This window comes from Carcharhinus amblyrhynchos, chromosome 20 (assembly GCF_965287045.1).
Source record: "Carcharhinus amblyrhynchos chromosome 20, sCarAmb.v2.hapA, whole genome shotgun sequence".
NCBI lineage: Eukaryota > Metazoa > Chordata > Chondrichthyes > Carcharhiniformes > Carcharhinidae > Carcharhinus > Carcharhinus amblyrhynchos.
This window is the reverse complement of record NC_137343.1, coordinates 24839044-24851454: the sequence shown is the minus strand read 5'-3', so window position 1 is coordinate 24851454 and position 12411 is coordinate 24839044. Positions and strand designations below refer to the sequence as shown.

Genomic DNA, 12411 nt, shown 5'->3' with positions numbered 1-12411 from the left:
CTGTTTAGATGTTGTCAGTGTTTGCAAGAGAAATGATGTGATCAAATATCTAAACTACTGCTGGTCACCTTTTATAGAACAGTAGATGGTAATATACTGCAATGAAATAAAACACAACTAACATGGTGACAAGCTCAGTGATTTGAACTGTTGAGGTTGAAAGCTGTCCCAGTTTTTTGTTAATTGTCCACTAAAGCAGTCAGTTGTGTTATATATGACTGCTGACACTAGGTAAACTTTGTAAAGATGAACGGGTCACAAAGTGATAGGTTTGTAACTTGAGAATACTTGAACTCACACCCTCTACCGCCTCTCCGTTTCTTCCAGAGTTCTGTCCCCACAGTTGGGACACTGGTTCAGAAGAATGCCCCCCTCTTTCAAAGAACAGCTCAGGACAGGACAAGGCCCTTTGGCCCTCCAAGCCTGCGCCGATCATGATGCCTGCCTATAGTAAAACTGTATGCACTTACAGAATCCATATCCTTCCATTCCCATCCTATTCATATATTTGTCTAGATATCCCTTAAATGTCACGATCTTACCTGCTCCCACCACTTCCCATGGAGTGTGCTCCAGACATTTACCACCCTCTGATTTTAAAAAAAACTTGCCTCACACATCTGCTCTAAATTTTTCCCCACACACCTTAAACCTAGTCCCCTAGTACTTGACATTTCTACCCTAGGAAAGAGCATCTGACTATCCACTCTGTCCATGCCACTCATAATCTTGTAAGCCTCTGGAAGGGAACAGACTATTCTAGGGGCAGGGGGCTCAACTTTGAAGGAACTGAGGCCTATGGAAGGGGAATAAAGCACCAAGCCATTTAAGAAAAGAGAGGGAAAATATAATAATGATGTGGCATTATAAACTATTCTGTTAAATGCCTGCCTTCCTGTCTGAATGAAGCCAGGTCAACTGAGATTTAAATAGTGGCAAAAGCTGATGACAAAGAAACCCATTGAAAGAATCATGGAATGGTAACAGCACAGAACAGGGCCATTCAGCCCATCAAGTCTGCACCTCTGTCACCTTGAAGTTTATTACTCTCTTCCTCAGTGTTCACATACGTTACAGGTTTCACGTCATCTGCAAATTTCTGAATTGTGCCCCATACTCCCCAATGCAGCGATGAGGACAGATGAAGAGAACAGACCAAAAAGAATGAAAATTAACAAAACAAAGACCAAACAGAAAAGGGATGCTATAAAGAATAGGCTTAACATATAAAAGTGTACATTTATTGAGTGACTAGTGGTGTGCCTCAGGGGGTCAGTGCTGCGACCACAACTTTTCACAATAAACATTAACGATTTGGAGAAAGGAACTGAAGACACTGTTGCTAAGTTTGCAAATGATACAAAAATATGTAGAGGCACTGGTAGTATTGAAGAAGCAAAGGGGCTGCAGAAGGACTTGGACAGGCTAGGAGAGTGGGCAAAGAATTGGCAGATGGAATACTATGTGGAAAAGTGTGAGGTTATGCACATTGGAACGAGAAATGGGGGCATAGACTAATTTCTAAATGGGGAAAATGCTTAGGAAATCAGAAACACAAAGAGGCTTGGGAGTCATTGTTCAAGATTCTCTTAAGGTTAAAGTGTAGGTTCAGTGGGCAGTTAGGAAGGCAAATGCAATGTTAGTATTCATGTCGAGAGTGCTAGAATACAAGAGCAGGGATGTATTTCTGAGGTTGTATTACGCTCTGGTCAGACCCTGTTTGGAGAATTGTGAGCAGTTTTGGGTTCCATATGTAAGGAAGGATGTGCTGGCCTTGGAAAGGGTCCAGAGGAGGTCACAAGAATGATCTTGGAATGAAGAGCTTGCTGTATAAGGAACGGTTGAGGACTCTGGGTCTGTACTCATTGGAGTTTAGAAGGAAGAGGGGAGGAATCTTATTGAACCTTACAGGACACAGGTCTGGATAGAGTGGACGTGAAGAGGGTGTTTCCACTAGTAGGAAAAACTAGAACCTGAGGGCACAACCTCTGGCTAAAAGGATGATCCTTTAAAACAGAGAAGAGGAGGAATTTCTTCAACCAGAGAGTGGTGAATCTGTGGAACTCTTTGCCGCAGAAGACTGCGGAGGCCAGGTCTCTGAGTGCCTTTAAGACAGAGATAGATAAGTTCTTGATTAATAAGGGAATCAGGGGTTATGGGGAAAGGGCAGGAGAATGGGGATGAGAAAAATATCAGCCATGATTGAATGGTGGAGCAGACTTGATGGGTCGAGTGGCCTAATTCTGCTCCTGTGTCTTATGGTCTTACAGACATGTGACAAGGTGGTTCAGCAACAATAAGCTAAGTCAAGCCTATTATGACAACTGTGATGCAAGAGGGATCTCAGAAACAAGTTTAACCACAGAACAACACACAGAAATATCTATATGGTCAGACCAATAAAAGAAAATGGTAGAGCTCTATATATCAGGGTTACCTAGAAGGTAAAGGATGTAAAGCTGTTGGTACAGGATAAGCTTTCCAATGAAATAATCTGGTTAGATGTATGTAGTGTGAAGGGAGCAACAATAATTCTTGGGCTTTTCAATGGAACACTAAGTCAAAATAAACAGGTTACCCAAGAAGAGATAAGGGAGGTATTTGCAAACTGAAAGGGCATACAAATGGAGAACTTAAACCTACCTTACACTGGGTCAACAAAAACATTTCAGAATCTAAGCTCATTAATGTAATAGTAAAGGCAGGAGACTGAGTTCACGTTCTGGGAATGGAGCCAGGGCAACACCAACTGTAAAATGGTCAATGTGACCGAGACTGGGACCAATGTTGGAAGCCAGTTTTTAGGTACCTAATTTTAAAACTGCCCATGCCAAAGCAATGAGAGAAGAGATCAAATAAATTCTTTTCTGACTTGGAATACATGAGACAATACTGGAAATCAGACAATACTATGAAAAGCAGGTAGCAATGAACAAATTGTGACCTGAGAAGAAGGCAAATTAGATAGCAATTGATTAAAGGCAAAATCCAGAACTGATGTTAAGAAACATTTCTTCACACAAGAGATAATTAATGCTCTTCAGGAATAACAGAAGTTTTAAACTCTGGAGTTATTCAACAGGCGATTGGGAAGCTGGATCTTAGGGAACTATAACAGGATTGGCCAGAGGGGCCAAATGGACTCTGAACTTGTATAACGATCTTTGTTATTCCGATTTGCAGTTTATTTGGCTTTAATGCAAATCTTTGGCAAATTTGAACATCATCAGTTTATCGTTCAGATCAACAACTCCTTTTAGAAAATCAGTGAGCGTGCCAAATGTCACTTTTTAAATAAATAAAGAAATATCAGGAATTGGGAAAGTTCCTGTACACACTCTACCTATAGCTACTAAGACTCACGTTTGGGCAACCTTCTCTCTTCTATGCTGTGGGAGGTTTTTGGGAGGGAGAAAGGAGATTGGAAACAATGGGGGGCGGGGTGGCAGTGTGGAGAGCGAAAAGTGGGGGTGGGAATTAGATGAAATGTTTCTTGAGAATGCTGACTCTGGGAGTTGTGTCCTCTGCCAGGTGATTACTCGTTATTTTGCTGGCGGGATGTGCGGCTACGACAAAGAAGGCAGCCCCATTTGGTATGACGTGATTGGCCCTTTGGATCCGAAAGGTTTGATGCATTCGGCGTCTAAGCAGGACTTTCTAAAGACAAAAATCCGAGACTGTGAGCTGCTGAGAGAAGAGTGTGTTAAACAGTCTAATAAGGTAAGGAGCTGTGAGGAATTGTAAAATGGGAGACTTGCTGGCCTTGAGTGGTCCCTGAGTCATTTGCTCCTTAGAAATCAGGATACAAAGTTTTTTCCTGTTGAACTCTAGGATTCCAGAGGTAACGTTGCCAAGATTAAAATTCCAGAGGCTTCATTCTTATTTGATGCTTCCTTCATATTACTGAGCTGAAAAGTAGCATTTTGAGTTTTGAGGATGAAAAGCAGTGTTTGTTTGATCAAGTTACATTTTTTATTTTCATTTGGAGCTTTCTTTGAAACTATCACCTGTTTTGAAGTTAAAATTCTAAAGGATTCCCAGGGCTAGAAAGGTGAATTTAGGAAGATGGGTAACATAGCTTCCCCTGAGTATAAAAGACAATGGGGCGATTAATTGAGGTGTTTATGGGCCGGGATTCTCCCAAAAATCCTAAGTGTTCAGCAGGTGGGAAAACGACAGAATTTCCTGCCTGTTTTCTGGGTGCACGAAGGACCCTATTTTACGATTTTGATTCTAAGTACTAGGCGGACTTGAAACTGGGAATGTTTCAGATCTGACTTTTAGACCCATTCTCAGGCATCCCCTTATGCACTCTGCCTGAAAAGATATCAGCAATTCCAAATCGCGCTGCAGAAGCTTGTGGACAGACTTAATGTACCCGAAATTCTGCAGTTCCGATCGGCACCTCCCAACTGTGCATGCGCAAAAAAAAAATGGTAGAATACAGCTCCCCTGCTACATCCTTCCTGGACCGGATAATACCTCCGCCGGCCACTTCAGACACTGCCCCAACACTACAACATTACTGACCCCCTTATCCCCCCACATCCCCTCTGCCACCCAGACCCATTATGGGCCCCCCCCCCCCCCCCCCCCCTTTCCTCTCACTGATCTCAGGCAGAGTGGCAGTGGACCCCACCTTTCCTCCCCCCCCCCCCCCCCCAACCGATCTCAAGCAGAGAACCATCGGACCCACCTTCAATGGAGAAATTGAATGTGAGTTCAAGAGGATTTTCCAGGCAAGAATATTCAGGCTTATGGAAGGAAGGTTAAATGGAGTTAAAATACACATCACCCATAATTGATTTTATTGGCAGCACAGGCTTGAGGGGCTGAATGGCCTGTTTCTGTTCTTATGATCCTGTGGCATGGCTTGTGACTGATAGTTTTCAACAGTTATCCGCTTCCACCACCACCTGGTATTTGTTTCCGTGTTAAATCTACTTATCTCATACCGTAAAAGTTAAAGTTTAAAGGTGAAAGTTTATTTATTAGTGTCACAGATGGACAATGAAGTTACTGTCAAAATCCTCTAGTCGCCACACTCTGGCACCTGTTTGGGTACACTGAGGCTAATCTAACCAGCATGTCTTTGGACTGGGGGAGGAAACCCACATAGACACAGGAAGGATGTACAAACTCCACACAGACAGGGACTCGAGCGAGAATCGAACCTGGGTCCCTGGCGCTGTGAGGGAGCAGTGCTAACCACTGTGCTGCCCATAGTGGAAGAGTGCCCAGAGTGCCACCCATGAGGAAGTCATATGGAATTTAAGCTTTATTAGAGTTGAGTTCACGTGTCATGTGGAATTTAAGCTTTATTAGGCAGATGCGCATCATGCAAAACTACAGATGTAATGCAACATTATTTTTGGAAAATAATCTGTCCTTCTCCCTATGAGGAAGCCTCAAGCTATTGGGTTTTCCTAAGAGCTGACGGCTCTCAAATACTAGAAGGGTGGGTTCAGGGTAGAAATGTCATATTTAGGTGAGAGCGCACTGTGCAAAGGCCAGAAGCTGGAGGGCACCAGGCTCACCCCAAAATGGGCTTCAGACCTGATCTGATTCAATGCGGTGAGCTGCCAGCACCAGTCCCATCTGCAGACACACCACATCCATCACTGCAGAGACAGTTTGAGCCCCCCGGCAACTGTACAACTTTATTGCTGACAAACTGGTTCCTGCTTCACAGTCCTGGGGAAGTTAGGGGCAGGCGCACTCTTGAAGAAATACTGCCGGCTCAGCAGTCACGTTGCAAAGATCGGGGCTGGGGTAAGAATCCAGCGGGAGGCCCAAAAGTGGATTTTCTGCTGATGTGAATTTGCTGTGGGATCATTCACTGGAGCCCGACACGGAGGACCGGGAAACCCACTAACGGCTGGTGCAAACTTATTTGTATCCCGCTAATGCCATGCAGATGAAGGCCCAACCACCTTCCGTGAGAAAACACACTGGTGTGAAACACGTTTGGAACAACATGGTGTGCAAGAAGCTGGGACTCGCCTGAACAATGCCTGGGGCTGTCTCCAGAGTTTAGGCTGGAGGTCACCTTCAGGGACCCACAAGCAGTGCATCCGGGGGGGTGTGGAATCACCTGCATGTGGACCTTCCGGGTTATGTGTTCTGGAGGGGTGTCCATCTTCTTCTGGCCTTTGCACAGTTCCTGGAGATCCACCTTCTACCTCAGGAGATCAGTCTTCCATTCTCAGGGAGCTGCCAGCAATCTACCCTCATTATCGGGAGTCCATCTTCTTTCTTCAATAGTGGGTCAGTGACATTGGGCACCTTTTCAATGTAGTACCTGAATATGGTGGTGGACTAAACGGCATCATGCCTGCCCTGCCATAGAAAACAGCATAAATCCTGCGGGTGCATAATTAATGAGGTGGGGGCCAGAAGAATTGGCGAGATTTTCCTCTGGCCTCTGCAGCAGGAAATATTCCCGATTCCTGTTCCCGCCAAGGCATTCAGTCCCAGGATAGGAGAATTCCACCCACAGCTTGAAATTCAGTACTGTCAAGGAGCATTTCATCAGTTTTACTGTTAATTGTATTTTGCTTTGCGTGTTTAGCACGCACAACCAATGATATTCAGTGTTTTTCTGGATTAGGAGGCTGGAAGGATGTTTTTCCTACCACGATAACACATGAAGCTTACGGAGTAGAATCTATAATGGTTATAGTAAAGAAGGAGGCCATTCAGCCAGTTGTATCTGTGCCAGTTTTCTGTAAGACCGACCCAGTTAGTTCCTCTCCCCTCTCCTTCTCCCCAGAGAATCCCTACGGTACAGAAGGAGGCCCATTGAGCCTGCACCAACAACATTCCCACCCAGGCCCTGTAACTCTAAATATTTACCCTGCTAATCCCACTGGCACTAAGGGGCAACTTGGCACAGTCAATCAACCTAACGTGCACATCTTTGGGAGGAAACTGAAGCACCCGGAGGAAACCCGCACAAAAACCGTGCACACCCCGTACAGACAGTGACTCGAGGCTGTAATTGAACCCGGGTTCCTGGCGCTGTGAGGCAGCAGTGCGAACCATTGTGCCAACCAACTACTGTAGCCCTGAAAATTTCCCTTCAGTTTTCCAAATCAGTGGGTCTATATTTTCTGGAAGTTAGAAGAATGGGAGTTGATCTCAATGAAATGTACCCTGCTGACAATAAGCGGCAATTTGGCATGGCCAATCAACCTAACCTGGAGAGATTGACAGGTTACATACTGACGGACTATTTCGTCTCGTTGGAGAGTCAAGAAATAAGGGTCAGACCTTTGGGACTGAGATGAGGAGAAATTTCACCATTCAGAGGATTGTGAATCTTTGGAATTCTGCGAGCCTACCCCTCCTGGGCGCTGCAGATACTTAGTCACTAATCGATCATGTTTGGGTAGGTAGGGTAGGAGAAGTGGTGTTAAAGATCAGTCAGGATCTTATTGAACGGTCTCAAGGGGATATACGGTTTACTCCTGTAATAATATAACAAATAAACAAATAAAAGCAAAATACTGTGGATGCTGGAATCTGAAACAAAAAACAGAAAATGCTAGAAAATCTCAGTGGGTCTGACTGCATCTGTGGGGAAAGAATAGAACCAATGTCTCAAGGCTGGATGATTGTCAGAGCTTGAATATTCCTGTTCCTATTTTTTAAGTTCTCTTTCTGATTGGGCACTTCACATACAGGCAGGTCAGCAGCAGCCAGCACTAAACATCAACAGCAAAATCTTGTGACAAGTCACATCCCAGCTTCCTGTTCAATGATTCTTTCAGCTTTTGGCTAAGTTCAGCAAAGTTAGGATTACACAATGTACAGAACACTGACAATCTGTGTAGCCATGCTGCATTAGAAAGTGGTAGGGGAAGACATTGCTTTTTTAAAAAAAAAGAAAAAGCACTTGAAAGATAGGAGCTGGAAGTACCTCATACGTCAAAGCGCTTCACTTTTTGTCCATGCGTGGGCCTGCATCCCCTTTTTGATCTGCTGTGCAGATTCTATCGAGTCTGTCTTTTGCAAACTAGATTATGATCTTGGTACGTGAGATATGTCAATGCCAGAACGACTTCAGAAATAGTCTCTGAACCTAAGCGCTGACACCAAACCACAAAATGTCAAGTGCAAATTATGAACTCAAAATTATGCATTGGTCTTAAGCACCTAAAGAAGTCAATTAATGTTTCCTCAATGCTACTGGAACTTGACGGTTTCAGTTATGAGGAGAGGCTGGATAAACTGGGACTTTTTTCCCTGGAGCGTAGGAGATTTAGGGGAGATCTTATAGAGGTCTGCAAAATAACGAGGGGCATAGATCAGCTAGTTGATCAATATCTTTTCCCAAAGGTAAGGGAGTCTAAAACAAGAGGGCATAGGTTTAAGGTGAGAGGGAAGAGATACAAAAGGGTCCAGAGGGGCAATTTTTTCACACAGAGGGTGGTGAGTGTCTGGAACAAGCTGCCAGAAGTAGTAGTGTGGGTGCGATTTTGTCTTTTAAACAGTTACGTGGGTAAGGTGGGTATAGAGGGATATGGTCAATTGGGACTACCTTAGTGGTTAAAAAAAAGGGGTGGCATGGACACTTGGGCTGAAGGGCCTGTTTCCATGCTGTAAACATTTATGACTCTATCACTGTTTTGGAATAATGAAATATAAAATGACTTGACCGACAGTATCCGATCTAAATATTGATTCAGAGTTTTCCTTTCTGCAGCACAATAAACAAATTGAGGCGATCACAATGATTTATGATTGTGAGAATCTCGGAATGAAGCATTTATGGAAACCTGCAGTCGAACTGTATGGAGAGGTAAGGCAGCTACAATTCAGAATAATACATGCTCGAGAGTGTTTAAAGGACAGTAATCTAATGAGAGGTTTCAAGTGGTTCATTATATGAATCATAATGGGCAGATTTTTCTCTGGCCCATTATTAGTGGTGGTGTAGTGAACAGGAAATGAGGTGGGCAGTGGATGACTTCCCCTGTACTCCTGCCGCCTCAGAGCTTTCCTATGTCGGGCAGGGCTGTAGTTCTGCTGATGACACCACGGAGGCAGGCAGCGGATATATCTAATAAAGGCCCCATTGGGGGGGCGGGGGGGTTGCTGATTGAGAGAGCTTGGCAGCATTTTGCCAGTGCTGGAGCAGCAGCCACCCCCTGCCCCCGCCACCAACCAACCCTGTGTGGAGGGGGCCAGCTAAGTGGAGGCTGCCTCCCTGCAGCAGTTGGGATTTGGGAGGGCAGGAGGAGGGGTGCTGGTGAAGGTGGGGGTTGGGGCGGGTGGGGGGGGGGGCAGGATGGCATCAGAACCAGACAGTCCACCCCTGAACCTTGGCACCAGGGGACATCAAAAGACACTCCTGTGACCCCAACAGTACAGGCTGAGAAGTTTCCCCGCTGATCCAGGTGTCTCTCCACACACACACACACACACACACACACACACACACACACACACACAAACACACACCCCCCCCCCCCCCCCGCTTAAATATTTTTAAGACAGGCACCTTCGCAGTCTCCAATCTGTCTCAATACCTGTCACCTTCCCCGGTGAAGCCCCAGAGCTGCCAGCTCTCTGGCTCAGTGGCAGAAGGAGCTCAGACAGCAAGCATAGAAGGCAGCCAATTAGGAGGCGGTCTGGCTTTTGACCAATGCTGGCTCAGGACCACACCCCCACCTCCCCCCCCCGCCCCACCCCCCCACCGGGTCCCCAAGTCCATGGAAAAATCTTGCCCAGTGGATCAGGATGTAATTACAAGCTGCAATCCAATATGGTTTCAGCAATCTCTTGTACGGAGATAAATATGGGAATGATTATAAATGGTAATGGTAAAGTAATAAGTGCTGTTAATCTATAGCTATAATCTGGATCTACGGATGAGATTACAACCATATTATTACAGCCTGATGTTATGTTCAATATGCACAACTTGAATTTGACTTGCCTTTAGATAAGGTTTTGTGCTAACATTGGCTGTCAGCTTGGAGACCTTGCAGTTTCTTCCTTGCTGCATGTTGAAAAACACACAAGAGGCCGGCTATGTAATTACTGCTGGTATAATAACAATCTGTAGATAATTACTGGGCACCTCCAGGTCTAGTGTAGAATCTGAGGCAATGGTGAATGGGTTGGACTTTTAACCTTTCAAACACTGATTGAAACTTATCCGCCGTCTTAAATGTCATTACTTAACCAGGTTCTTACCATGTTTGAGGATAACTACCCTGAGGGTTTAAAGACATTGTTTGTTATCAAAGGTAGGCAATTTTGGTTAAAACCCGTTTGTAAATATATGGAGAATGATTGTCTGTGGGACATGGAGAATGTAAGGCCAATAGTGGGATTGGGGTGTTCCAACTTAAACACATGGTTCTCTTAAGTGTGTGCTAGATTTGGTGATAGCACTCAGACTTACAACAACAATTTGCATTTATGTAGCATCTTTAACGTAATAAAATTTTCCAAGACTCCAGGAATGTAAACACGTTGGGCGGCATTTTCCATGCAAACCACCGTGTGTTTCGGGGTGGTGGAGGAGGCCCACCATTGGCCAGCGGCGGGATATTCTGGTTCTGCCATTGTCAACAGAGTTCCCGTTGAATGTACCCTTGCTGCCATGAAGCCTGTGGCAGGAGTGCACCATTGGCGAGACTGGAAAGTTCCACCAGCGTGGATGGCTACAAAGTTCCAGCCATAATCTAGGCTTACAGTTTAGTGCAGTAGTTGGGGAAAGCTCCATTGTTGGAGGTTTAACCCATCTCTCACATCTGCATAAGTGAATCTAGAAGTCCCACAAGGGCAGGCGTTCTCATAATGGGTAGTACTGTCCACTTTTGGGAGTTTCCAATCCCACCAAAGTCAGTGGACTTTTGAACAGCTCCATTTTCCAGCCCCACCTGTCTGTGACAGGGCTATAAAATTCAGCCCAGTATTTTGGTTGATGTTCTAGTTCAACCAAATAGGCTTTTCAAATCATTTACATGAACGAACTATGTGCAAATCATATAGTCATAGATCCCTACAGTGCAGAAGGAGATAATTCAGTCCATCGAGCCTGCTCCAAGAACAAGTCCACCCAGGCCCTGTATATCGTGACCCCACATATTTACCCTGATAATCCCCTTGACACTAAGGGACAATTTACCATGGCCAATCCATCTAACACACACAACTTTGGACTGTGGGAGGAAACTAAAGCACCCGGAGGAAACCCACTGTGATTCAGGGAGAACATACAAACTCCATACAGACACCCAAGGCTGGAATTGAACCTGAGTCCCTGGTATCGTGAAGCAGCAGTGCTAACCACTGTGCCACTCCAATTGGCTGCAAAATAACAATGATCACATTTCAGAGGTATATTATTGACTCAAGGCATTTTGAGATGCCCTGAAGATGAAAAGGCATCATAAAAATGTATGTTGTGTCACAACAGGCCAGCTCACGTTATCTTAGATGAATTATTGCATCGTAATTAAGCATTTTCATTGGGGTTACACATTATAGAGGTGACGTGGCACCCAATAGTGCCACAACAATGGCTTCCAACAATGGATACCCAATTGAAAGATTCATTCGAACCCGCCTCCTGAAAATAAAGACTTACCTGGGTCTTTTCTGGACACAGTTCCTGCAGTTAAAATCATGTGTACAGCAGAACGATGGCTTCAGATTCCAGGAACACCAACGCCACTGTCTCATAAATCACAAGATCATGTCTTAAGAGAGAGATTTGGTGTTAAAGTCATGAAGTAATCAATATGGATTAACAATTGCTTTATAAACCTCATCAGTGCTTATTTAAGCTCTAATAGGTGAGACGTCTTTACAAAATCCAGAATCTCACAATTGTTATGATACAGAAGGAGGCCATTTGGGCCATTGTGTTTTCACCAATTCTCCAAATGAGCACTGTGACTTAGTTTTATTCCCCTACCTGTTCCTTGCACCCCTGTTTTCTTTCTATTCAAATAATCATCTAATATCCTCTTGAATGCCTTGATTGAACCTGCCTCTGCCACATTTCCAGGCAGTGCATTCCAAACCTGAACCACTCTTTCTCACATCACATTTGCCTCTTTTGAAAATCACTTTAAATCTTTTCCTTCTTGTTCTTAATCCTTCCACAAATGGGAACAGTTTCTCCCTACTTACTCTAGTCCAGCCACCTCATGATTTTGAACACTTCTATCAAATCTCTTCTGAGCCTTTTAGTCTCCAAAGAGAACAGTTCCAACCTATCCTCACTACTGAAGTTTCTCATCGCTGGAACCATTCTTAGAAACCTGTAAATGAAAACTATATAGCTACATTTGAAAATGCTTTATAAAAACCTGTTTGAAAACCTCTACCCATTACCTAAAAGTGTGTCAATGATGAATCAGCCCTCCAAATCAGAATCTACAGTAACCT

At 44.4% G+C, this 12411-nt stretch overlaps 1 protein-coding gene across 1 annotated transcript in view; it reads left to right on the top strand.

The window, feature by feature from the left end:
• Positions 1-12411, top strand: part of LOC145355833 (SEC14-like protein 2) — a 67170-nt gene that overhangs the window by 27156 nt on the left and 27603 nt on the right. The window contains exons 5-7 of the mRNA XM_080208245.1: positions 3532-3720; positions 8708-8803; positions 10196-10256. Of these exons, the coding sequence (XP_080064371.1) occupies positions 3532-3720; positions 8708-8803; positions 10196-10256 (346 nt within the window). The remainder of the gene's footprint in view (positions 1-3531; positions 3721-8707; positions 8804-10195; positions 10257-12411) is intronic.